At 47.7% G+C, this 27923-nt stretch overlaps 1 protein-coding gene across 10 annotated transcripts in view; it reads right to left on the reverse strand.

The window, feature by feature from the left end:
• SEC24C (SEC24 homolog C, COPII component) overlaps positions 1-27923 on the reverse strand; it is a 1178749-nt gene that overhangs the window by 666449 nt on the left and 484377 nt on the right. For all 10 annotated transcript variants that reach the window (XM_085603503.1, XM_085603507.1, XM_085603502.1 and 7 more), the window contains 2 exons: positions 11895-12010; positions 11152-11276 (listed from right to left, as the gene is read on the reverse strand). In XM_085603503.1, the coding sequence (XP_085459629.1) occupies positions 11152-11276; positions 11895-12010 (241 nt within the window). The remainder of the gene's footprint in view (positions 1-11151; positions 11277-11894; positions 12011-27923) is intronic.

A 27923-nucleotide genomic window follows, 5' to 3' on the forward strand; every position in this document is an offset into this window, starting at 1 on the left:
CCTGACGGGGTCCCAGTAGATTTATTTAAACATCTCCCAGATCTCTGGGTACCAATTCTCACCAGAGTTTGCCTAGCAACAATGAAACTTGGGCAGTTAGAGTCATGGTCATCCTCTATCATGGTGCCAATTTTCAAGAAGGGGGACCGACAAGACACCAAGTGCTATAGACCAATTTCGCTCCTCGACTCTGTGGGCAAATTGGTTGGTAGAGTCCTTCTCGAAAAGTTACAGCAATGGGTAGAAGACAAAAACATTCTATCAGACTTACAGTTCGGGTTCAGGGAGGGCTTTGGAACCGTCGAACAAGCCTTAAATCTAAGCCTTTTAATATCAAAATATACCCATGCAAAACCTGGCTCCATTTATATGGTTTATGTGGACCTGTCCTCCGCATTCGACTGCGTCTCGCACGCAAGGCTCTGGTCACTGCTGAGTGAAATGGGGGTAGATCCCCCGCTTTTTGACTTTCTGAGAGAGCTATACAGCGAAGCCACGGCGAGAGTGAGGTACGGGACACAAGGAGAACTGACATCGCCATTTAGGGTAGAGCGGGGTGTGAGGCAAGGTTGCGTCCTTGCCCCCTTCCTCTTCTCTCTGTACACCAACGGCCTAGAAAAATCTATGCTGAGAGGAGGGAGAGACCTCCCAAGAGCAAAAGGTCGCTCGATCCCCGCTCTGCTCTACGCGGACGATGCAGTTATCTTAGCACGTACCCCCATTGAACTGCAGAATCTCTATCTAAATATGCAGACTTCATGGGTGCCCTGGACCTCCACATAAATGTTAAAAAAAACTTTTGTTATGGTAGTTGGCGGGTCAAGAAAAACAACAAAGTCCATCTTTTTAAAGGAACAAAGAATTGAAAAGACCTCACAGTATCCTTACCTAGGCATCATGATCGACGACGCCCTGAATTGGAAAGCGGCAGTAGAGGCCAGGAGACATCTTTTTAAACGAGCAATTATGGCATTGATGAAATTCTCCAACAAACTCGGCAAAAGACCATCAGTAGAATTGTTACAGATCTATGTTGCGAAATGTCAAGCCACTGCTCTATATGGCGCAGGGCTCTGGGGACATATACCTACCGGCCCGTCCAAAAAGAGGAGAATATCTTCATGAGGTTCCTTTTATCAACTCCAAGAGGCACTTCCATCTATGCCTCACACATAGAACTTGGAATCCCATATATAGAAGACTTAATAAAAATCCAACCTATTTTGCTCTGGAGGCGAGTATGGGTATCAGAAAAAAACAGTCTGACTAAAACCATCTTACGCGACACTATGGATCTGGACCACGCTCATAAAATAGCCTGGCTCTCCTATGTAAGACACTTCTTCTGCGACCTGGGTCTAGAAAAATATTATCACACGCCGGAAGAAGTGAAGGAAATATCCAAAAAGGAATTGAAACTAGCTGCTTTGAGTCACCTGGAATCCCTTAGACTGACAACAGTGATTGCGAAAAAATCAGTTACTCATGCAATAATGACACAGCAGTCTCTGAAGATCCAGCTATATCTGACCATGGAGCTTACAACTTATGAAAAGATGCTCCTAACAAGGTTCAGAATGAATCTTTTTTTCAGACTAGTTTCATTTCCGGAAAAAAATAATTGGAAAACTCAGATGGAACCATGTCCATGTGACAATCTTTCACAACAGTCTACTATGCATACACTACTGTTTTGCAAGTTCTTTCATACCCATCGAAAAATTTGGCTAATTCCTCTATTAAAGAAATGGGGCTATAGACAATGTCGTCCAGCTATGCTGGCTCTTCAAACTTTGGACTCTGAATGCACAGTGTATCATGTACTGAATTTTTTAAAGTGTATTATGAGGCACAGAAAAAACTTGTAAAATAGTGAAATAATTCTCATATTACCTAACTATTTACATGCTCTTTTTTAACTGTTTATCTAAACATATTTTTCTTAACAAATTTTACTATGAACATTTGTATGTTATGATATCTTTTATGGTTTTATAATGTCAAATACCGAATAAAGATTATTATTATTATTATTATTGTACATTGGAGTATTGATCCAAGATAGAAAGTTTTACACGGTCATTGTAGAGAATTGCAACCCCCCCCCCGGTTTTTAACAGCCTATCCAGGCGCACAATCCTATAACCATCCGGAATAGCAAGCTTAATATCCGGGCCACTGGTGGGATTCAGCCAGGTTTCAGTCAAGAACCCCACATCGGGCATGTCCGTCGTGATTAGATCCCAAATCTCAGATGAATGTTTAGGGAGCGATCTCACGTTACTGAGGAAACCCTTCCAGTGGTTGAGCCGAGGATTGCTCGGGGGTGAACTGCAACAATTACTGATCGTGTTTATAGCAGGGGACACTGGAGGCCTAGTATTGTGCTGCCCAGGGAAAGGTCCTAGAAGAGTGTCTACGGGAGTCACTGCTACCCAACTGCTCTGAAATCTACAGTGAATACAAGAGAAGGGTCCTTCAAGAGGATAAGGTATCGTGTTGTGGCAGGCCAAACGAGTACCCCTTGACCTAGCCCAAATAGATCTCAGAGTGGCACTACTATAAGTTAATAAGCACTTACTAGGGTTGTCTATCACCAAGGCAGGGTCCGTGGCGCCGTGCGTCGTCCTGGCGCGGACGGGCGCAGGCGGGCTTGCCTTTGGCGCGCCTTCGGCGCGCCGCCGGCGCGCCCGCTGCGCGCGCCCGCTGCGCGCTTGCGCCATGGCCTCCTAAATAGTGTGCGAGGAGCAGACGCTAGACTGCTCCTCGTCTACCCCCAAGATGGCGGGCAGCCAGGGGCGAGATGCCGATCCCGAACGCGGAATCGGTAACGTGAGCAGGCTTAAAGGGTAAGAGTCGCCCAAAAAATGCAGAGTGCTAACACTGGTTTAAATGTGATATATTTCAGCATAAAACTCAGAACATAACAGGCTAATGAGAACAGTTAAAAATATAAGCAATTAAAAGCAGTTAAAAGCCCACAAAAATCACAATGACCGAATACAGTACAACTTGCACAGCGCGGCAGTCTCGATCTCCCGGCTCAAGCCTCAGGAGATGTCGACGATGCCAACGACAAACGCGGAGCCGACGGACGGCACCTTTCGACATGTAGGGGTACAGCTGACGAAACATTATCCGGATCCAATCTGACACCTGGTGGTAATTCTAAGGTAAGGAATCTATAACTAATTGCCTCTTACAGATATTGGTGCAAATAGCTTTTCCTATGCAATCTGAGGTGTCCAGGCCAGCATGCAGATACCTGGCCATGGCCTGGCCATCTTGTATTGGTAGGCCCACAAGACTCTGAAGACATTAAGAATAGCTAGCAAGATCCTTCTGGTGATGTCCCACAAAGGGTGGGTGTACCTACATAAAAGGCACCCTGCACTGGGGCAAATCTGGCCTAAACATTTTCTTTCCAAAAGTATCACTCTGTTTGGACTCTCTATCTTTAGGATTGGTCAGAAAATAATTCAGATGATCTTACTAGTTGACGCCCGAGCTACCAGGCTTTGATGTGTAGGGTGTCTAATTAAGACATTTATATCACTGGAGGCCAGTCTATGTCACCTAGCCACAGGTGTCCTAACTAGAGTGCCAGAACATGCGTAGCCCATGTTGCCAGCAAAATGTCAGTAAGGGCTTCACTGAATGGAAAGATTGCTTTAGATAAAGTTGGCTCAGGCTTGAGAATTCATCTTTGTCTCAACAGTAGGCAATTTAAAGTCTGGACATTCCTCTGTCCTCTGTACCACGACTGCCAAGAAAGGCACTTTCTTCGTATGGAGGTCAATAGTGACGAGTCAGTCTCAGGAGACATGTCCAGCCCATTGCGAACTTGTAGGTCCAAGTATAAGCCATCATCAGCGTAATGAGGTGATGGGGGGGGGGGTAAATTATCTACTTTGTTGTCATCATCAGAATAACAATGAACAGTAGGTAGGTTCTGAACTGCATCATAATCTGAAACAAAGAGCTTCAAACCAATGGTAAAACTCAGGTCGATGGACAGGGCACGGGTCAGATCAGAAGAATATTAAGTTATATTAAAAGTCCAGTCAAGAGGGAGGAGCCTAGCGCGCATCCAAGATGGCCGCGTAGGCTTACGGCTCTCGAGGGCCTCCGCAACCTCCCACGTCTATCCTGACTTAATCCTGATTTATTTGACGGGCTTTTGCTGATGAACTTGCGCTGAGGTGCCACCCGTTTTCCAAATTCGGATCAGACGCCGGGAACCGGAATGGTGCCGCTCCGAAGTTTGCGGCCTGCTCTTGCCTTGGTCCCGATCTCGAGTTGGTGAGGTGCCCGGGTGCGAAGTGAACAACAGCGGCATGCTGGGCTCGACCTGCCACGTACCCCGCACTTTCACTTTCGTTTTCAAGCTTGTACTCTGATATCGGCTGAGGGACTTTGGTGCTTCAGAGGGGCGCGGATGGCGGAGTGTCTGGCCTGCCTCTCGGACTATACTCGGGCTTCCGGTCTGTGACGGCTGTGTTCAACTGAAGTAGCTACTTGGTCCTTGTTCCTGGTGCTGGCGGGTGCCAACTTTGGTGGCCTCCGGACGATGGCGGCGAGACTAGACGGAGACAAGTCGAAACCCAAGTCAACCCGGAGGGGAGCCTATACTCAGGTCAATAACATGGATCGTTATGCGCAGACAAAGGGATCCCCTAGTGGCTCGCATAAATCGCCTGAGAGGTCCAAAGAGGTTTCGGGCCCTTCGTCAGAATTGAGCTTGCTGGATGTTATGGGCGCCATTGAGGAGATGAAGGCTGCTGTGGGTCAGCAGTTTGATACCCTGGCTAATAAATTGGACGCGGTCCTGATCGATGTGAATTTGGTCAGGGCAGACCTGTCCAAAACTAACGAGCGGGTCGACTCTTTGGCTCAAGCTGCGTCGAGCCTAACTGTGGACGTGGCTGCCCTGCAGACGGAGGTCCGTAGGTTGCGGGTTGCCAGTGTCCAGACGGACCGTCGACTTGAGGACTCCGAAAGCAGGGCTAGACGGAACAATGTTCGTATCATCAGAGTGCCGGAAAGATCGGAGGACTCTGCTACCGACCTTTTTGTGGAGGATCTGGTGATCAATCGTCTCGCGCCCAAGGGACTGAGCAAGTTCTTTGCGGTGGAGCGGGCCCACAGGATTCCGGTTGGCGCGCCCAAAGTGGGTGCTCCCCCGCGGCCTATAATCGCCCGACTCTTTAACTTTCGGGATAGGGATGCTATCCTTCAGGCGTCGAGGGTGGCCGGGCCGCTGAAGTTTGAGAACTCTAATGTCAGTTTTTACCCGGACTTCACGCAAGCGGTCCAAAAACAACGGCTGGGTTTTTTGGGCGTCAAACGGCGCTTGAGGGACATGGAGCTGAAATATGCGATGTTATTCCCGGCCAGGCTGCGGGTTGAGTTCCGGGGTCGCTCACACTTCTTCGACAGGCCGGAGGCGGTTGGAGACTGGTTGGATGCCCTGCCTCGGGGACAGGATCGGGACGGTCAGATGGCGGCGAGCGGAGAGGGTTTGGTGCAGCAGGACTAGAACTTGGTTCCTGGCGATGGACTGGACTGGTGACGTCTTGTACCTTGGCTCAACTGGACTCTAGTTTGGGACACTATGCCCTTCAAATGCTGGAGGTGGTGGGGAGCTTATTGGGGCCTTTTCCTCCTTTTTGTGGTATATGTTAGGGCGACAGGCACACTGCGAGTTGGGGGTGCAGGGAGGGGGGAGTTGTGGTTGGGGGATTGTGGGGGAGGGGGGGTGTTGGGGACTGTTCGTTTGTTTTGCAAGGCAATGTGAAGTTCTCTGCTGACTTGTCCGGGTTGTGCTCTCCGGGATGTGGGTATCATGCACGGGAGTGGGATGGGGGGTAGGGGATTGGGAATCCTTTCGTGGAATGTGAATGGATTGGGGGACAGGATCAAGCGCGGGGTGGTGTTGCAGTTTTTGAAACGGATTTCGACCGACATTGTTTTCCTGCAGGAGACACATTTGATTGGGAACTCCTTCCATGCCCTAAATAGGAGGGGCTATCGCCTTGCCGCTCACTCTAGTTTTACTTCTGGCTCAAGGGGAGTGGGTATTTTGGTTCGGACCTCTCTCCCATTGGAGGTGGGCGAGGTGCTTCACGATGATAGGGGGCGCTATGTGGCACTGGTGGGGAGATGGGAGGGTAGGACTGTTTCACTCGTTGCTGTTTATGTGCCTCCGGGGTTACAGACTGCTACATTTGCTGATTTGGGGCGTCTGGTCCTGGGACTCCTTGGGGGGGTGACCTTAACGCTGTTGTATCCGGGTTGGAGGACCGTCGCCCCCCCAGGGATCTCCCTAGGGCCCAGGCCTGGTTGGGTGGCTTTATGGACACTTTGGGACTTGTAGATTGCTGGAGGTTGATGCACCCGGGACAGGCGCAATACACCTTTCACTCGGGGGCCTATGGGAGTCTCTCGAGACTTGATTATATGCTTATGCCGGCGGTCCAGGCTGGGATGATTGGGGAGGTGCGTCATTTGGCCCGAGGTATTTCTGACCATTCCCCTATATGGTTGCAACTGAAGGTTGTCCCCGGGGCAGAGGGGAGAGTAGCGCCCATTAACCCCTGGTATTTACGTAACCCTAAGATCCGCGCGGAACTGGTCAAGTCCACCGATCACTACTTCAATGATAATGTGGGGTCGGTGTCGTCGGCTGTCTCCCTATGGGAGGGTTACAAAGTGGTGATCAGGGGGCAGGCCTTGTCACTTATCTCCCATGCTAAGAGGTGCGGGAGAGCAGAGGTGGTTCGCCTGGAAACTGAAATAGCTGAAATGGAGGAGGACTTGGAGCGGGGTGTTGCGGATGAGAAATTGCACGTTCTCGGCCTCAAACAATCAGATTATAGAGCGCTAGTCACGGATGCCGCTAAAGAGATGAGTAGAGAGCAGCAAGGACGATTGTATGATGTGGGGGATAAGGCTGGAAAGTTGATTGCTTGGTTGGATAAGAAGGAGAGAGCGAGCAGGGTGGTGCCCGTTGTGGAGAGAATGGATGGAGTGCGTGTGACTGACCCTGTGGAGATTGTTGACTGCTTCGCGGATTATTTCCGCGGGGTATACTCTCCGGTTTCTGTGCGTTCGGAGGAGGATTCTCATCTGAGGCTTAGAGATATTGCATTGCCAACCCTATCGGAGGCTGATGCAATATTGATGGAGGCGAAGTTGTCGTCAGATGAGATCGCTTTGGCCACTCGCTCGATCGCGTCTGGTAAGGCTGTGGGCCCTAATGGTCTTCCCATTGAACTATATAGGTTGCGTCCCGATAAGATGGCGCCGTATCTTCGGGACATGTTTTTCGCGGCACGTGCGGCGGGCTTCCTCCCCCCTGACCAACGTCTCGCCACCATAGTTGTGATACATAAAGAGGGGGAGCCGCTAGATCGCTGCGCTTCCTATAGGCCCATTTCGCTGTTGAATGCAGAACCCAAAATTCTGGCCAAGGTATTGGCTAATCGGCTGACCCGGGTCGTAGGCGACTTGATACATCAGGATCAGTCCGGTTTTATACCCCATCGGAATACCGCCCTGAATTTGAGGCGGTTGCACGGCGTGCTTGCTAGAGCGGAGTTCATACGTGAGCCGGCCATCTTGGCATCTTTAGACGCTACTATGGCGTTCGACACTTTGGAGTATATTTGGGCCGTGTTGGCGAAATTCGGGTTCGGCCCTGAGTTTATCGGTTGGGTAAAATTACTATATGCTGACCCACTGGCTCAGGTTGTGGTGAATGGTAGGGTGTCGGCTCCCCTCGCACTGGGGAGAGGTACGCGGCAGGGTTGTCCGTTATCACCCCTTCTCTTTGCACTTTCTTTGGAGCCTCTCGCCGCCTGGTTGCGTTGGGAGCTGTCGCTGCGGGGCATTAGATGGACGCCGGAGTTTGAGGACCGTGACTCCCTCTACGCGGATGATATCCTTCTGTATCTTACCTCTCCCCGACAGTCGCTAATTGTATTGGTGGACGTATTGAATTCCTTTGGTCGCAACTCTGGCCTGGTCATCAATTGGGCCAAGTCATGTGTTTACGTCCTCGCGGGTGAGGCCCCCCTTTTGCCGCAGGATTGCCCTATCCAGATTGCTACACTGGGGTTCAAATGTTTGGGAATCTTTATCTCTCTGGATCCCGCGGTCCGCTATGAGCGGAACCTTCTCCCTCCCCTCCAGCGATTAAACCGACATCGCGAGGTGGCGACGACTTCCGCTCTCGCCGCTCGGACGGGCGGCATTGTTTAAAATGATGTCGCTACCTCGCTTCTTGTACGCTTTGCAAAATACTCTAGACGTCGTGCCAGCCCGTTATTTCCGTGAGGTGGAGGGTCTTCAGCGCCAACTGTTTTGGGACGGGCGGCCCTTGGTATGATGGGGGGGGTCGCCCTTCCCGATATTAAAAGATACTATTGGGCGTCTCAATTGGCGGCGGTGAACCACGGGATATACGGTCCCGCCTTGAATCCAGCCTTCGAGATGGATAAATTACTACTCCCGGGTGGGGATTATAATAGGGCGCTGTATTCGGTGACCCCGGATGCACGGTTGACAGTACCCACGCAGGTTGCGGTGCGTGTGTGGCATGCGGCGAGTGCTGCGATGGGGTGGAGGGGTCGCTTGACTCGGGCGACGCCATTGTATGCCTCCGAGCGGCTGGGTTGTTTGTGGAAAACGAAAGGCTTTGAGAAATGGGATATGATTGGTATATGTAAGGTGGGTGACCTTTGGGCGAAGGGGTCTTTTAAAACGTTTGAAATGCTTAAAACTGAATACAAATTAAATGATAAGAGAGTACTTCCGGTATGCACAAGTCTACCATGCGCTGTGTTCGGTCTTTCCGGACGTTGCTGCTATCCCTGAATATTCCCCGCTGGAGGATAGAGTGTTAGATGGCTATGTGCCCGACAGCACTATCTCTCTGATCTACAAAAAACGTATTAATGATCGCGCGGACTTGCTAATCCGTCTGCGGGAGGCATGGACGGGTGACTGCTTGGAACTGGACGATGAGGACTGGGTAACGGCGGTGGCCTCCCCGAAAGAGGTGGCGATCCCGGCCCGCTTACGATTCGTACAGCTGAAGATCCTCCACAGAGTGTATGTCACGGGGCCCGGTTTGCTACGTATGGGTTACTCGATGGATGGAGGGTGTAAGCGTGGATGTGGCCTGTCGGGTACCTTTCTTCATATCCTATGGGAATGTTTGGAGGTTGTGCGATTTTGGAACGGTATCCACGCTGTAATGGAGGAGGTCACGCACGTTGCTCTGTTGCCAGAGGCTAGGAGGTGTTTGTTGAATGTCTGGGAACCGAATGACTATAATGTGGCACAGACGCAGTGGGTGACTTTGGGGTACATGGTGGCTAAGCGTAACATTGCACAGCTGTGGCGTTCCCCGAGGCCGCCCACGGTCGCGGTATGGAAGGAGAATATGGACTGGTGTATGTTTAGGGAGAAGACGGTGTATGTGGTGAGAGGCAAGCCTGGGAAATGGACTAAGGTATGGGGTCCATGGAATTTATATCGTGGACATATCTGCACCCCGCCTCTGCCGTTAGAGGTCGATATTGCTTTGTCCCCCTAGCCACACATTCTGCGGGATTGTGTGAGGTGTGTTCCATGCTTTGTCTCCCCGTTGCCCCCCGCTACCACTTCCTGTCAAGAACTGCTTTAGACACTGTCCGTTGTCCCCCGTCCTGGGTAGCGCACGTTGCTATTTCGGACTCTCATTGCCTTGAGTGTGTTTTGTATTTAACAAAAAATGAAACTGTCTTTCTCGATTGCTCTCGGCCTATAGCCACGGCCTGTTGCATGTGCTCACGGACTGCCGGGAGCTTCGCCTCTGGTTCATTTGAATGTGTGGCGTTGCATTGCGGGCCTTTCGGGCTCTGTAGCGGCCGGCCTTGGTGGTTGTAGGCCCTTGTATGTATTTTATTGTATAATAAAGGTTTCTTTTAAAAAAAAATTAAAAAAAAGTCCAGTCAATCTCCCACTCATGATCAGCCATCTAATTTCTCACAATCTGTAACTTCGATGTAGCTAATGAATTAAAGGCCGCAAGATTTATCAAAACAACATACTCAAAATAAAGATGGCTTGCCAGGCCCTAAACTTTTCCTTATCTAAATACAGAGGATGAGCTGAACATCCACCATTTAGCCGGGTGATTCCCTGGATAGGAGACCAAAAAAAAAAAGAAAAGAAAAAAAGTGACTTCTCCGTTGTACATGGGGTAACTAGCCCCAAGACATTGGCCACAAGACAAAATTATGCAGAGGGAGAAGGGAAATACCCACTTGATTTAAACAAGCAAGCTTCCATTTTAATGCTTTTTCTAAATTGATCAAAGCTATATTGTGAACTCAGAAAACTACTCGTATGTCGTATCTGTGGCGTAATCATGTTATGGATAAGACAACCGACAGAGAAAAGGGGTCCTACTACGGCACAACCCATAAAATGGAAATCACAACTTTTGCAACATATTTTGTGGGTACAAGCATACTCCAATTGCAGGACAAAATGTGAAACCACAATGGCAACTATCAATCTTAAATTGATGGCTAGGGGTTGCTGGGTGCTCCATAGCCTTCATTACCTAAGTTCACACAAACAAGCATTTTTATCTACAACATTTACAAAATTCCACCTAATAGTAAATGGTGACCTGCCTGTGAGGATTACCCAGGATACTCGATTGGAAAAATACCTCAGATTAAAATTCTGGTTTGTTCTGTGATTAATTCTTAAAAAGTCCGTTATGTTGCATTACTTTCATCACACAATCATGACAAAGACGTATGCAAAATACAGAATTTTACAAGGGAACTAAAAAGTGAAGTTTCACACTGGAAAAAGGTACATTTAAAAAATAAACTAATAAAAAGAAAACAAATCTCTGTAAAATATCTAAAAAAAACCCGAAAGAAAAACCTAGTGTGATAAGCAAAAAAAATACTGATAAATTTAAAAAATGAATCAAACTACAACATGCAACCTTCTCATTAACCACAACAACTTTGGTCTTGTGCTGAAAGCATCAACAGCACTTCAATGTGACAATTGTTATGTCATAGCATATTATATTTCAAGCATTAAATATGCACATATAGATACCAAAAGGAAAGAAATTACATGGGCAAGTAATCCAGAAGGGTCTTCAGCTCTTCACAGATCAGGGAGACCAAACCACTCTTCACTGCATTGTACGACACATCAATCATGAAGATAAAGGCAGGAGGATTAGGAATTTTGTTATTCTAGAAGAGGGCAGAAGATATTGCGAAGAATTAAAACAAAATATATGTAAAACAAAAAACACATTTCTGACAGTAGATACAATTCGAAAGAGAAAGGAGCTGTTCAGCCTGTGGTCGAAAAGCATTTAATAAGTGTCTTCTGGTGCAAAAGCACAGTGGTTTGAAATGATAGTTTAGTCATAGGTTGCACAATCTCAAGTGTGATTTGGGTTTTTCCTGATGCATTACTTGCAATGTCAATACTTTCAGTGACGCATAAAGACAATTATTTGCGGTTATAAGGCAGAAGCCTGACAATCTTGCGTTATACGCTAGTTCGTCAGCTTTCATTTAATGGTTCGTCAGCTTTCATTTGATGGTAGTAACACCAAACTCATAAGTGCAAAAAAGGTGATAGAGCAACACAACCTTAAGAAAGCAGTGCTTTGTTGGCCGAAGGGAAAGCCATGTTACGTTCTCAAGCAAGTTAAACTAGGAGCAGTTTTAGCATTGGCAGTAAGATGCTCAAGATCCTGGCTTACGGTTTGAAACAACTTAAAAATTAATAGGTCTCACACAGTCTCGCAATTGAGAACAATTCTGCAGATCAGATTACTGATAAAATCGTGATGGCCATACCTTACAATAATCAACTGTTGCCAGGAATTCATAGGATCCTGAAGAAAGCTCAGGTCTTTCATAATAGTCCACCCGCTTCCCTGTGTGATCCAAGTGTTGGAAATAGTGAGGAGGAACTAGGAGAAAACAAAAAGAAAAGAAAAACAATCAGTACTCCCATGAATGGCTGGCCTCCAAGATGCTGGGGATTTCTACAACAACATTAAAACCAACTAGGTTTAGAACAGGAGCATACAAGAATGGAGGCCAAGGGGGAGTGGACACAAAAGCCTCGGACATGGCTGCCTGTGTTATTTTGTAGATACGCTCACCACACGTGCCTACAAAATGGCGAACTGAATAATGTTGGACTGGGTTGCAGTGCCAAGTAATTACCTGTGGCTGAGATTAAAGCATTTCATCCATCACTTTTTTGTATACTTCAGTACAAAATGACAGTCATCTTGTATTCTCTTTTTCATTGCTGACCAAAGTGGGATCAGGAATAAAAAAAAAAATGCAATAGCAGTTTTTACGGCAGGGGTGGAAGTAACATGGAGGTGTGTGGTTGAACAACACAGTAACAGGAGAGAACGCAAAACCAACAGGGAGAGGGGTTGGAAGAGATGCCAATGCAATAGGGGAGGGCAGGAGTGAAAGTACCACGTGCAGTGCGGCGAAGTGGGGAGGAGCTCACTGGCAAGCACAATAGGAGGAGGCAGACAGAAGTAATCAGGCAACAGAGAGCACCTCAGAGTGAAGGGGAAGAGATGTACAGATGGGAAACTGCTTGAAATCACATGCACTTTAATGGAGTGCTTCACACAAAAGAAAAAAGTAGTGTATGAAAAGCAAGCAGTGGAAGCAATGGTGCCAGCCAATCAGAGATGGTAAAGAGGCAATGCTCCATAGGAGGGACAAACACAATATTGACAAGCTAGGACACAAATAAGAAGCAGGAAAATTAGAGTAACAAGGAAAGCAAAATAATTGCCTAAGCCTCTTTATGTTCTTGGTAAGTCGCAACAATATCCCTAGCAATGGTCAGCACGTGTACTGTGTAGTAGGTTCGACCTGAAAAGGATTATACAAACCGAGGTCTGTTAATATAAATGAGGGAAATGCTTGGACCATGGCTGAAAAGAAAAAGCAGATGCCCATGAAAATAATAAGGTAAAATCCAAGGCAGAGAGAGAAGTTACGAGCTTATCTCTATAGGGAAATATTTTGTAAGGAGCTTCTCAAAGTTCTCTGTTTATCCAGTGTTCAGAGACTCTCCCACAATACCAGGAATCATTAAAGCATTCAAAACTTGGTGGCATAATGTTGGATAATTGAGTAACCCATTTGGTGCGGCCGTCGGCCTCTGGCCGATGCCTGCACTACCTCCCAGTGCAGCAGAAGGATGACACACAAGAGGGATTTAAAGGAACCTCAATGCGGAGGTTTCTAATTTTCAATCTTCAAGTAAGGGCGAAGCAAAATTGCTTCTGATTAAGTCCCTGCCCCTCCTCCTGCCCATCTGTGACATCAGCATGTCGCAAAGCACAATGACATCACAAATTCGCACTGAAACTGTGAAGAACAAATGCATGGTCTCTCACCCTAATATTGCCATAAACACTGCCTGCAGCAAACACAAATGCATGCATTCACTCTTTCACACCGCGCAAAATACCTATACAGTGAGTCTTTCCAATTGAAAAACTCTGCCAGTGTACAATTGTGGGTACGGTTTTAAGTCTGGCATTAGCCACAACCTTTTAACTTTACAGGAAAATCAGATTTTCTAATAGGGACACCGATTGTGGTACACGGGCCTAATTTTTGGCCTTGTCTGACTACAACATGGCTTTGTTTTATTTAGTTGTCTCCCACCTGAAATGATAATAAATAATTAATAGGGGCTGTAGATGTCTCACCCCTTGTACCCTAAACTATGCTGTGGTATTGGGTATGTGGCAAGTTGAAGTAATACATTGTTATTTTGTATTACTTTTAGAGTCTTTGGAGAAGTTCTTTGGATTGCTGCATCTAGAAGCTAAGTGCTTTTTTGCTTTTCCAACATGACACATTATATGCAAGCACACACACACACATCTACCCACCTACTACATACTTCTGCCTGCTCCATAGGACATTGTGATCTAGAAGAAAGGATTTTTGACAGGCTTTAGACAGTCCGTGATGGCATATCGGTGGAGGACTGCTCTAGTCAAACCCAGGCTCTAACTGGAGAAATGGAGGACAGCTCTGAGGCAGGATCAGATATCAAAACAGCATCCAAGGGAGAGAAATACAAGCAGAACCTCGAAGAGATTTTTCAGTCGACTGAGTTCCATCCAATGACTTGTTTTTCAATGATTCTGGGGAACAAATAATTTATTACCTGTAGGTGTAGTTTTGCAGCTTGAAGAATTTTCTGGATTGACATGGTATGTATTATTCTGCCATCTAGAGGTTTGGTCCGGAATTCTCAACTTTTGTTTCTTAGTCCTTTTTTGTTTTTGTTTTGTAGTTGTTGGGCATTGACAGATACCCCATTTGGTGCTTTCCGTGATGTCGTACGGTGTCTGCCGGAAGCTTCTACCTTTGGTCGCCATCTTCAGATTCTTTTTTTTTTTGGTCTGTTCTCTACTTCCATCTTCTTGGTGGATCTGGGTGGGTCGCTTGTGAATCCAGAAAATTCTTCAAGCTGCAAAATTAAACCTACAGGTAAGAAACTATTTGTTTTGCAGCGTGAATCTTTTCTGGATTCACATGCTGTACATCGATTTATTTTTTAGTTTTGTTAGTTTTACGGTGGTTGGGTTGACGAACTTAGATTTGTAAACAGCAGTCTTAAGACTTTTTGCCCCACTTGAACTTCCTTGTACATTTGAATGTGTATGCAGTAGTACTTCGTGAATGTATGTACCAAAGACCACGTTGCTACTATACATACATCCTGTAAGGGTGTATTTGCTAGAAAGGCTGTGCTTGCTCCTTTTTTCCTTGTTGAGTATGCCTTTGTGGTGGAGCTGTTTCTCCCCTGTACTTGTGTGGCACAGTTGAACAGTTTGTGTCATCCATTTGGCAATTGTTCTCTAGTTGCTTTGTGTTCCTGCTTGATTTTTCCATGTAGTACATTATGGCGCTTCTCGCATCCAGCATGTGTAAGGTTCTTTCTGCTTGATTGTTTTGGCTGTTGGAAAAAACCTGGAATTTGTATTGTTTGAGTTATGTGGAAGTGTGAAACAAACTTATTTAAGAATTGTGGATCTGTCCTCATGACAATTCTGTTCTAATGAACCAGTAAATATGGCTCTTGAAATGGGAGTGCTTGCATTTCACTCACCTGCAAAGAGATGTTATAGCCACCAGGAATGCTATCTTTAGCGTAAGCATCTTTAATATAGCTTTGTGTAAAGGCTCAAGATGTGCCTTTATTAGTTAAGTGAGTGCCTTTATTAGTTAAGTGAGTGCCATATTTAGATTCCATGTGGGTTCAAGTGCTTTTTTTGTTGGTGCAATTCTCTTTGACCCTTCCAAAACACGTTTTATTGCTGTGAAGAAGCTTCTTACAATGTGACATCTCGTGTAAGCCACTACTGCAGCCAAGTGTACTTTTAAAGATGCATATGTTAACAGAGGAGTTGGGTATTTTAACACTGTTGTGCCCTTGGTGTTTTTCCACACTGTTGTGCCCTTGATTCCTTATAGAGACATCACAAGCAGCATCTAATCCATTTAGCAATGTAGCACTTCCTTGTTGTTGGCTTTCTTGTTTCTCCAAGAACAGTCAATATTTTCTCTGGTAGTTTTAGATGACCGACTATTAAACCTTCAGGAACCAGGCTCAAAGACTTTGGTTCTGGGTGTAGTACCCTTCCTTCTTTGATTGACAACAGGTCTTGTTGTCGTGGAAGAAGATCTGTTACTTCCCTGGAAGGCCTTGTGTGATGGGCCAGTTTGCAAGCTGCCTCTCCCAGTAGGGAGAGGCACACAGCCGATCTTCATAGCTAGGCTGAAGATGCAGAAAACCGATCACGTTGGAACAATCTCTGCCTGTTGGGCCTTCCTGAGGGGACGGAACCTTCACAAATGAACACCTTAATTGAAGACTGGATCAGATCATGGATGACCCCACACACGCTGTACTCTTGGTTTGTTGTGGAGCGGGCCTACCGTGTGCTTGCACCCAGACCGCCGCCAGGAGCCCCGCACCGGCCAATAATTGTGAGGATCCTAAATTTCAGGGACCGCGATACCATCCTGCAAGAGGCCCACTCCTGATCAGATCTGTTCCATAAAGACACTAAAATTATGATCTTCCCTGATTACATAAAGGAAGTGCAGGTCCAAAGAAGATCATACATACATGTAAAACAAACTGCGGGCCCTCACTTTGCCCTATAGACTCCTCTTTCCGGCCAGTCTCAAGGTGATTTTCCAAAACAAGTCATACTTCTTTGATGCGCCAGAGACGGCATGGTTCTGAACGACCGAGGAGTGCTAAACCCGCCCAATGAAGGGCGCCCCCCCAGTAAATCCTCAGAAGGGGCCGTGGGTGGGTGTAGCTGCAGGCTCCAGTGGATGATGCACTGGGTCCCGTACAAGGCACCACGCCATGAGAAGCAGCAACCGCTATACCCGCTGGCTACCCAGTGAGAAGAGCAGGTTGTCGACATCCCAAGAGCCCCCTAGATTCCAGGAGAACTCTGGCAGATGGGACCCGACTCCCGAAGAGGGTTCCATAGCCTCTCCAAAGTCACGCTCTGATGACACAGACCCATCACGCAGCCCGCAAATCTGAGTCTAAGTACTGCCACTATAAGTGACTGGAACTGAAGGAATGCTAATCCTTTAATGCAGAGGAGACAAACTCGCTGCCCCTACACTACGCTCCATAGCTGGTTTCTTCACACTTTAAGCCTTTGTTTACTGGGTGACCGATGCTTCAATTATGGAAGGATGGGAGAGGGGTTGGTTGGGGTTTTTGGTAGGGACTGTTCTTTCTGCTCTCGGAAAAATGACTTCCCTCCAATAAGGGCACAGTGCAACTTCATGGTACGTTATGGGAGGCGGGCAAAGCCACAACCCGTGGGTACACCAAGGGGTTCTTCAAACGCAGACAGCAGGTCCAAGATCACCATCTCTCTCAGGTCGAGGACAGGGCCCTCCGTCTGGATAGGGCTGCGGCTGAGAAGGCAGAACGCTGGGAGGTCCAACTAATACATGATGAGATCAATAACATCTCTCTTGAGTCTGCTAAACTGATGTGGAGGTGCTCGGTGGCCAGGGTTTATGGTTGGGGAGACAAAAGTGGCAAATTGCTTCATTGGCTCGCTACCATCCCATGGCCAACTGGATATTCCCCGAAATTCGCGATACGCAGGGACAAGTCTCTCGAATCCCTGCTGAAATGACCCAGGCCTTCGCGAACTTCTATGCAGCGCTTTACTCAACAGATCACTCACATACGTTAATCGCCAGCTCCCTTTTCCTGCAGGGTATCCCCCTTCCGCAGCTCCCAAAGAGGGAAATTATGGCCATGGATGAGCCCATTACAACTGAAGAAATTGATGAAGCGATCTCATCACTTGTTACCTGCAAGACCCCTGGTCCGGATGGTTTCCCTGTGGAATACTATGCGGCATTTCGGGAGATCTTGGCCCCACAACTCCACACCCTGTTTGAGGAGGTTCTAGAAAGAGGCACCTTTCTCCCTGACACAGACACAGCCACTGTCGTGGTCATACCCAAAGCGGACTCCCCCCCCCCCCCCCCCATGTTCTAACTACCTACGGATTTCACGGATTAATACTGAGATTAAAATTTACGATTCCCGCCACCCAACTGAAGCCAGTGCTTCATACTCTCATACACCCTGATCAATACGGCTTCATGCCGCACTGTAGCACAAGGCACTGTGAGACGCCTCTATGCGGCCCTTGCTCGCCGGAACCTCCTCTCGCCATACTTCGCTCTAGTGCTACTTGACATTGAAAAGGCCTTCGACATGGTCGACTGGCACTATTTGGGGAGTGTGCTACAGAAGGCGGGCTTTGTCCCCCAGTATCAGGAAATGTTGGGAGTCCTTTACTACAACCCATCAGCCAAGGTCCTCATAAACAGGGCACTATCAGAAGCATTCCCAATCAGGAGGGGAACCCAACAGGGGTGCCCACTCTCCCCTCTCCTATTTGCTCTTGCAATAGAGCCATTGCCTTGTTTCATTCGGACAGATGACCGGATACAGGGGTGGCACGGATTGAGGTGGCAGGAAGACTGAATCGACCTATATGCAGACGATGTCCTGCTCTTCCTAGCTGACCCGGCCCAACCCGGACCGAGATGCCTTCAGATCCTCCACTCCTTTGAGAGAGCATCAGGCCTACGCCTTAACCCGGCTAAATCTACTTTGGTGCCCCTTCATGCTTCAAGAGAATGTCTGGACTGGCAAACAGCTATCCCCCTACGAAGACTTTCGTTCAACTATCTCGGTATCTGGGTAGCGCTTCTTCCGGAGCTGACCTGGTCCCTCAATGTCAACCCATTGCTAAAACGTACAAAAGACGACCTTAGTCGGTAGCAATCACTTCCACTCAACCCACTCGGTACGATCGCCCGGTTCAAAATAATAGTTTTTCCCAGTCTATTATATTTACTTCAGAATGTCCCGGTCCACCTTCCTCACAGTTGGTTCCGTGGGATGGATGGGGTTATCACGACTTTCCTCTGGGGTGGCTGAATATAGCGGCTGGCCCTTACGCACTGCCAACGGGCTCAATACGAGGGGGAATGGTGATGACAAATCCCTTCCTGTAGTATTTGGCCACCCCTCTCCTGGTGATCCACGACTGGTTCAACGGTGGATGGTCGGATCCGGCTTACCAACTGGAACTGGACAGCCTCTGGTTCTCCCAGGTCCAGACCATGCTCTATGGGGCTTCAATTCCTCACAATTTACCAGAAGTTACCAGAACGGCCCACCTTGCATGTCGCTCTGCACTGCAACACTCAATGGGATGCTAGAAATCACACTACAAACGCCCCTCTGGCACAGTACTGCGCAGCAGGAGGTTGGGAGATTAGTGGGCTTTCAGAAGTGGGACCTGATAGGCATCACTCGCTTAGAGGATGTGTGGAGGGGGAAGCACTTGTCCTCCTTCCGGGAATTGCAGCACACATACTCCCTACACTCTACTCAATTTTTCAAATACTTCCTATTGCGACACACACTTGCCCTCCACATTCCTTACCACACGGCAATCCGATAATTTAGCCTGCTGGAGGCTAAGCTCCTCATGTGGAACCTGGGAAGGAGGGGGGGGGGGGGGGGGGGAATATCCCATATCTATGGTTCCCTGATAAACAATACCCCGTCCACACTGGACTCCCTTAGGACCAGCTAGGAACAATGGATTGGCCCTTTAGAGGAGGAAGACTGGAGGGATGCATTGATGGCCCCAAGGGAGCAAACAATATCAGCCAGGTTCCACCTCATCCAAATCTATTATCTCCACTGTGCATATCTTACCCCGGTGCAGCTACACAAAGTGGGATTTCTCCCGACTCCAAAATGCCCGCTTTGCGAAGCCGAACCAGCCAATTTTTATCACATGGTCTGGTCCTGTGCCATCCTTTTCAAATACTGGGCGCCGATTGTGGCTGCACTGAGTGACATACTCGGCTGGGTGGTCCCTCTTAGCCCTCTTGCCCTTCTCTTGGAGGTGATGGAAGGGATGGATGGCTCCCGTACTGATAAATTGTTCCTAAGGACTGCCATCTTTATAGCCAAAAGAGACATTGCAGCGGCATGGAAGGATGCAGCATCTACCGGTATTACAAAGTGGCGTAAAGGAGTGGACTGGTGTGCCATCCAAGAAAAATCTCTATATGAGGCAAGAGGCTGTCCGGGCAAACACGAACGCATATGGGGCAAATGGATGGGCTTGCTGGGTTGATGATCCGTAGAAGGTGTTGGGAAATGGTGGGGAGCGATACAGGACTTGCCAGTCAAGTGTCAAGTGACACCAGATTCGGGGGGGGGGGGGGTATGAAAATGCACTGAAATGTTTTAGATGTCAGAGTTATGCACTGTTTACTTTGTTGCTCATAAAAACCAATACAATTGTTTATCACAAAAACAAAAGTTGCAAAATTTCACCTACAGGTAAAAAAAACTACATTTTGCAGTGTGCATCTTTTCTGTAATCACATGCTGTGCATAGACTTTGTAGTAGTTTTGTTACTCTTACAGTGGGTGGGTTGAAGATGAGTTTTGGTTCGTAAATAGATGTTGTAGGACCCTTTGTCCTACTTGAGCTACCTTGTTCATTTTCATTTGAATGTCTATGCAGTAGTGCTCTGTGAACATGTGTACTGATGACCATGTGGCCGCCATGCATATTTCCAGTAAAGATGTATTAGCCAGAAAGACAATGGTTGAGGGGGCATAAGCCTCTACTTGCTGGATCCCCCCCATCTTCAAGAGGGTGGGGACTGAGAGTTGTGCTTCACACCTCTCCTATCTTGGTTTTCCAGCCGATTATTCCACATAAAGTGGGGGTTAGAACTGGTGGGAGCCAGTTGCTGGGAGCATCAAATGGCAGGGTCCGCTCACAAAGGTGGACCCTGCCCATCCTGGGGGGAGGAGGCTTGGCACCTCTGCCCAGGATGTGCTTTGTTTCAGGACCCGAAGTGCGGGTGGCTCTCGACCCAGGGGTGCAGAAAGATGTCTGGGGGTGGCAGCTGGCGAGCAGCGACTCAGCCAGGACACTAGAGTTAGTTCTCCAAGATGCCCTATGAGTGCACTTGGCACTAAATCCAACACTGGCATCAGTGTGGGTTTAATGGGCTGAGAAGTTTGATACCAAACTTCCCAGAATTCAGTAAAGCCATTATGGTGCTGTGGAATTCGTAATGAGAAACTCCCAGACCATATACTCTTTATGGCTTTACTGCACTTACAATGTCCAAGAATGGACTTAAACATTGTAGGTGTACAGGGCTCATGTACCTGTACCCCCAGCAGGGTCATAATGCACCCAGCTAGAGGGGTGTCTTACCTATACCATAGGCAGTGGGTTGTAGGCATGGTACACAGGTATGTGTGCCATGTCGATTCTTCACTTTTCTCTGCACCAAAACATGCAGCCTGCAATAGGAGTGAGTGAGTGAGTGAGAGAGAGAGAGAGAGAGAGAGTTAAGGCACAGGGCCTCTAAGGGTGGCACAATATGTGCTGCAGTCCTTATAGGCCTTCCCTGATCACAGTGCCCTTGGTATCCATGGTACCTTCTACTAGGGACTCACGTGTGGCCAGAGAGGTGCCAATTGGGGGTACAAGGTACAGTTTTAGAGAAAGAACACAGGCACTGGGTACTTGGTTAGCAGGACCCCAGGGCACACTTAGTCAAGGAGCATCAAACAGGCAAAAAGTGGGGGACAACCTACTAGACTGCTAGAGTTTGAGCTGTTGGCAATGTAAATGATAATGCCTTTTATTTATGCGTTTATAAAACCTGCAAGCGACGTTTGCGCACCGCTTGCAGGTTTTGTAAACAAATAAATAAAAGGCATTATCATTTACAATGCCAATAGATCTAACACTTGCAAATGCGAGATCTATTGCACTGCAAGTCCTTGTTTCAGAAGGGGATCTGTTCCCTGCTGCAGCTGGGGGATGCTATTGTGTGCACTTTGAACAAACAAGGCAGTGACCCCATGCCAGTCCTTCCCCTCAGCTGGAAATAATGATGTTTAACCATTGTCCTTGAAAACCCTCAAAAATAAAATAAGCATGTATACTGCATCAGAGAGATCCCACTGCGATTCAAAGGAAAAGGCGAGTGTGTGGCAAGGAGAAAGGAGATGCCGCGTTAGCGGCCAGTGCTGTCATTTCTTCCTGCCAGGCATGGGGGCATGTTTATTTATCAATAGCAACACGTTGTATTTCAAGATGCCACATCTTGATTCTTCAAAAACAGCTGTGCAAGCCTCGACACGCAGTAAAACACCCCTTTATAATATGCATCTCGGCCAGCTAACTGCAAGAACTCACACCTCCTGGTGGGCAGTGGTTTGTTTATAATAATAATTTTAAAAAATGCAATAAAATTATATTTATATATATATGAACTTATTGTAAGCAAATATTAGTAAAAATGGAACGAGCTGGACAATAAATATAAATATATCTGCCAGGTAGACCAACCGCAGAGCTCTGTTAACTGACCAAAGTTTATTTTAAGTGTCTCTGTGTATGTATGAGAGTGCACGCGGTGCGTGCTTTACGTCGGCAGTGTCAACATTTTAACCAGTTTGTGAGGAGAGGTAGTGGTAAGAGAGTGTCTAGCAGAATCTACACAATTTATTCTAAACAAATTGTGTTTTTTCTCAATATTGGAGCTGTGAGGGGACTGTTTGCTCCAGATTCACTTACTGTTGTTTTATTGTAAACACTGTGTAAACTTTCATGAAGGACTAACACACGAGAACAATAAAACTACTAGAAGCCACATCTTAAGCATACTTACTTTAACATTCAAATATGACACTCCACTCTTCAGTGACTCGAGCTTGTAAGACACAATTAAGGCGCTATTTTTATTCTGCCCATGGCGCAGTTTCTCTACTCCGATGAGCAGTTACAATTCCAAAACAGGAGGTTACGTGTTTTGGGGGCTGGCTTGATACACGTCTGTGTTTTCTCATTGGCTGTTTACCTATGATGTCTGGGGTACTTTTAACCCCTTCGCTGCTAGGCCTAATCACCCCTGTGCTAAGCCTTTTTTTGGCTATTTGGGGTACTTCGGGCTTAGGCCCATGGAACTTTTTGACCACATAAGGTATCCACTCCAAATTAGCATAGTTTTCTTCCAACATCATGGGGATTCTAAAGGTACCCTTGTGGATTGCCCTAGAGGGGATCCAGAAATTAGCCAAAATACAGCTAAATTATTATTATTTATTTGGGAAAAATGCGAAAAAAGTGCTGCAAATGAAAGTCTGTTTTTTCCAATACAAATGGTATCAACTAAGGGTTTGTGGGGCTGAAATCACAATTTTCCCAGCTTTCAGTGACTGACAGACTTTTGTCAGAAAACCAAAATTCTTTATACAGTTTTGCCATTTGACTGGGACATAGCCTATTTTTGCTATTTTGTGCTTTCAACCTTCTTCCAGTTAATGGTAGAAATGGGTATGAAAGCAACAATGGATCCTGGAAAGCTGTACATTTTAGAAAAGTAGACATAATTCTGAAATCAGCAAGGGGTCGTTTGTGTAGATCCTTCAAGATTTCTTTATAGAAACTAACAGTTAAAAAAAGAAAACATTTGAAAATGATTTGAAAAAAACCAGCCATTTTGTGCCAACGTTTTCACCTGTAACTTCTTCTAATTATGACATGTTTGAAAGCAATATACCGTCATATCGGCTGGACCTTTCTGGTTGTGGGGATATATATGACTTGTAGGTCTACCAAGAACCCTACTAACCCAGAGCTAATAACTGAGCAGCGTCTTGCAATGTTTTTTTATTATGTACCTGGTATACAGCAAATCATTTGGGAAAATATATATAGTGAAAAATCGGAATGAAAGACACCTATGTATTTGGAAAAAAATATATAGTTTAGAAACAGTAGCTACTTGTACATTTCCGAAATTGTGGGTACCCATACTAGCATGAGAATGATGGGACATTTTTCAAAGTGACTTTTAAATATTGTCTTTCATTTGGAAGCCAGAAATACATCGAAAGTCAATAGGTGATAACAGTTGCTCTACAATTCTGAGTTACCCCAAGTCTCTCAATAACAAAGGTACCTGAATTGTGTGGGTAGGCCTAGTGGCCGCGACAGGAAACTGCCCAAAACGCAACATGGACACATCACATTTTTGCAAAGTGAAAACTGACCCTTTTTAGGTCTCGCGTGGCGTTGGAGGGCAGAGCCCTGCTCCGCCTCTGCGAGAGATTTTGTAAGAGAGGACTTTCAGAAGAGAGCTTTAAGCCTTGCCCCTCATTTCCATTGGCTGGGGTCACCATTTATGCTAAACGGTGGCCTGCCATTGGAAATGAGGGTTTTCTGTGGACGCCCTTTTGCCTCCGAGCCGACTCGGTGGCCTGATTTACGTGTGTCGCAAAGCACTTTCTTATCTTTATGGGGCCAAACACATGGCCCCATAAAGATAAGAGATCGATGCTTGTTTTCCCTGTCTTTCATTTACGAAAGGCTGTTGTCTAGCAAACAGGCCTTAACTGAAATGTGCATTCCGCAGACCAGATGTGGGAAGTCAACAGGGCCTGGCTATTTGTTTTAACTTGCCTGTCGGCATGAACACAAATGGATTCGACTTGGGCGAAGCAGAGCAGAAGGACGGACGCCTGTGTGCAAACACTTCCCCGCTTCCTGCTAAATAATATGCTTTCACCACAGAAGATTCGTGAGCCTATACTCAGTCAGGTAAGCATTCTAAAATGGATCTGACTGGAGATGTGTTCAAAGCCCAACAAAAATTAAATATGAGGCCGACTCAGTGGCTTAACAATAACGCTCGCTGTGCAGGGGACCCCCGAGCTCCTGAGGGCCCCCTCCGGCACAGTGCACAGGGAGCTGGCCTGAAAGCACCTGGCTGGTCCAGAGCGAGGGGGGCCCTCCGTGCAATTTGCAGGGGCCCCTCAAGTTTCGCTATGCCACTAGGCCGTCTCCTTACTTTGTTCGCAAGGGTTTTGGTGTGTCTCCCTGTTTGCACCTCTGTATTGTGTAAGTGTGTATCATTGTCTGCTGGCGCGGATGTGCGCTTTTGTATGAGCATCGACATGATTGTCACTACCTGAACCCGTGTGTGAGCGCCTCTATGTATTTGTGACTGCATGCGCCTGTGTGTGTGTTTGTGACTGCTTTAACCCAAGCGTGTGCCTGTACGTCTTTGTACGTTAGTGACTGCATGCGCCTATGTGTGTTTGTGACTGCGTGAACTTATGCGTGTGCCTGTATGTCTTTGTATGTTTGTGACTGCATGTGCCTGTGTGTGTGTGTTTGTGACTGCTTGAACCCAAGTGTGTGCCTGTACGTCTTTGTACGTTAGTGACTGCATGCGCCTATGTGTGTTTGTGAATGCGTGAACTCATGCGTGTGCATGTCCATCTTTGTACGTTTGTGACTGCATGCGCCCATGTGTGTTTATGAATGCTTGAACCCAAGCGTGTGCCTGTACGTCTTTGTTTGTTGTTTGTGCAGCGATAAGGAAAGAGGGGAGGAGCGTTATCCTAACCCTGATGCTTGCGAGGAAAGAGGCAATGGTAAGCGGTGAAGGGGGCCAAATATGCTAATGAGCCATTTCCCTCCATCCCCTCTGCCCTACCCGCAGGCTCACACCGCCTGCACAGTGATAGGCCAGGGCTGTAGTATCGAGCGCAGCGGCGGATTCCTGGCACACGTTTACACTCCCCACAGAGCGCAGACCCGTGTTTTTAACGGGGTTGTCTCTGTAGTTCGAGTACATCGAACTACAGTGACTGCCTCATTTAAAATGGCTCCTCGGTGTAGTGGTGTACATTACACCACTGCACTGAGGAGCCATGGTTGGATCTAAGGCACATGGGACAAACATGTAAAGGGTGCCGTGCCTGTATGCAGTTTAAACAAAATAAAAATGGAATCATTCCTAAGCAGTGTCTTGCTGTTTTGTCCCCGCCCTCCCTGACCGCTGTCCGAGTTGCTTTGCTCCACCGTACTTATTGCTTTCTGCTCATCCTCCCTGCAGTCCGTGTTGGTTTGCCCCAAACTCCTCAAATGTCGTCTGTTTTGCCCCTCCCTGCGTGTTGTCTGTGTTGTTTTGCCCCTGCCTCTCTCTCTTTTGCTTTGACTTCACTGTCCCCGTCTGCTGTACGTGTTACTTTGCCCCCACCTGCCCTGCAAATGCTTGTTTTGCAAAGTGCCTAGCTGTAAATTTTGAACCCTAGCTCTGCCAGCACTTAGGGAAACCTAGAAAACCTATACATTTTTTAAAACTAGACACCCAGGGGAATCCAGGATCGGGTGACTTGTCTGGCTCTCACCAGGTTCTGTTACCCAGAATCCCTTGCAAACCTTAGACTTTGTAAAAACAAAAAAAACAAAAAAACAAGCATTGGCATAGCCAATAGGTCTCACCTTTGGGACCTTGTAAGTGTTTAGTTATCCAGCACAATATCCTTGGTGCAACAACATCAAGTGTTGCATGGCTAAACACTTATAAGGTCCCAAAGGCGAGACCGATTGGCTATGCCAATGCTTGTTTTGAGTGAGTGGCTCGTGCAGGTATTCCACTGTGAGGTAGAGATGCTGCAAGTGCTTTTACAGGAGCCCCTGTGACATTGCGCCTCTTCAAAATGCATCTTGGGTCTGGTGTAATACTTCTAGCCCCTATTCCCCCTCTTCTCGCACCCAATGCATCCTTAAAAGTCCCATGTACAGCCGGGGTTGATACCCCTTTTACCCCTGCCATCCAGTGACACTTTACCGGTCACAGGTGGTGGTAGTGGAAGTGGTGGTGGTGGACGTGGTGGTGGATGTATGGTGGTGGTGGATGTGGTAGTGGTGGTGGACGTGGTGGACATTGTGGTGGTGGAGATGGTGGTGGTGATGGACGTGGAGGTGGTGGACGTGGATGTGGTGTTGGTGGATGTGTTGGTGGTGGATGTGGTGTTGGTGGACGTGGATGTGGTGGTGGTGGATGTGGTGTTGGTGGACGTGGATGTGGTGGTGGATGTGGTGGTGGTGGACGTGGATGTGGTGGTGGTGGTGGACGTGGATGACGTGGATGTGGTGGATGTGGTGGTGGTGGACGTCGTGGTGGTGGATGTGGTGGTGGTGGACGTCGTGGTGGTGGATGTGGTGGGCGTGGTATTAGTGGACGTGGTATTGGTGGACGTGGTATTGGTGGACGTGGTATTGGTGGACGTGGTATTGGTGGACATGGTGGTGGGCGTGGCGGTGGTGGGCGTGGCGGTGCGGTGGTGGGCGTGGCAGTGGTGGGCGTGGCAGTGGTGGTGGACGTGGCAGTGGTGGTGGACGTGGCAGTGGTGGTGGACGTGGCAGTGGTGGTGGACGTGGCAGTGGTGGTGGACGTGGCAGTGGTGGTGGACGTGGTGGTGGACGTGGCGGTGGACGTGGCGGTGGACGTGGCGGTGGACGTGGCGGTGGACGTGGTGGTGGACGTGGCGGTGGACGTGGTGGTGGACGTGGCGGTGGACATGGTGGTGGTGGTGGACATGGTGGTGGTGGATGTGGTGGTGGACGTGGTGGTGGACGTGTTGGACATGGTGGTGGACTTGGCGGTGGTGGTGGACGTGGCGGTGGTGGTGGACGTGGCGGTGGTGGTGGACGTGGCGGTGGTGGTGGTGGACATGGTGGTGGTGGTAGTGGACATGGTGGTGGTGGTAGTGGACATGGTGGTGGTGGTGGTGGAGGACATGGCGGTGGTGGTGGAGGACATGGCGGTGGTGGTGGAGGACATGGCGGTGGTGGTGGAGGACATGGCGGTGGTGGTGGACATGGTGGTGGATGTGGTGGTGGACGTGTTGGACATGGTGGTGGATGTGGTGGACCTGCCAGGCAGGCCTCAATTCGAAAAGTGTTAAAAAGAAAATAAAACTTGTCTAAGAATTGTGAGGAGATGTTACCACAGGAAAAACAAATTGTTGGTTACAAAACTCTTTTTAAAACAATGTATTGTGGCTTTGCAGAATTCCAACATGGCCGAAACGGACTCTACTAGAGATTTAACAAAAGTGAATCAGCGGTCTAGACCTCCGAGGCTCGAGACGGGCCAGGTGCTTAATGCGCGAGCTTTTGAAAAGAACTGCGCACTTCAACTGTCAGCGTGAGGTAGCAAGGTGTTTTCCCCTTCACGCATCCAGTTTATTTCATAGAGAGAATAGCGTAGTCCAAGACGCGTCTTGCAACTTAGTTTAGAGTTTTTAGACAAGCATTCGGAAATTTAACACGCATGCGCAACGAAGGACGTCGAACACTGATGTCCTCAGAAGCGGCGTACAAGGACCCTACAAGTATCTTC

The sequence above is a fragment of the Triturus cristatus genome, chromosome 1_2 (genome assembly GCF_964204655.1).
Source record: "Triturus cristatus chromosome 1_2, aTriCri1.1, whole genome shotgun sequence".
NCBI classification, from domain to species: Eukaryota; Metazoa; Chordata; class Amphibia; order Caudata; family Salamandridae; genus Triturus; species Triturus cristatus.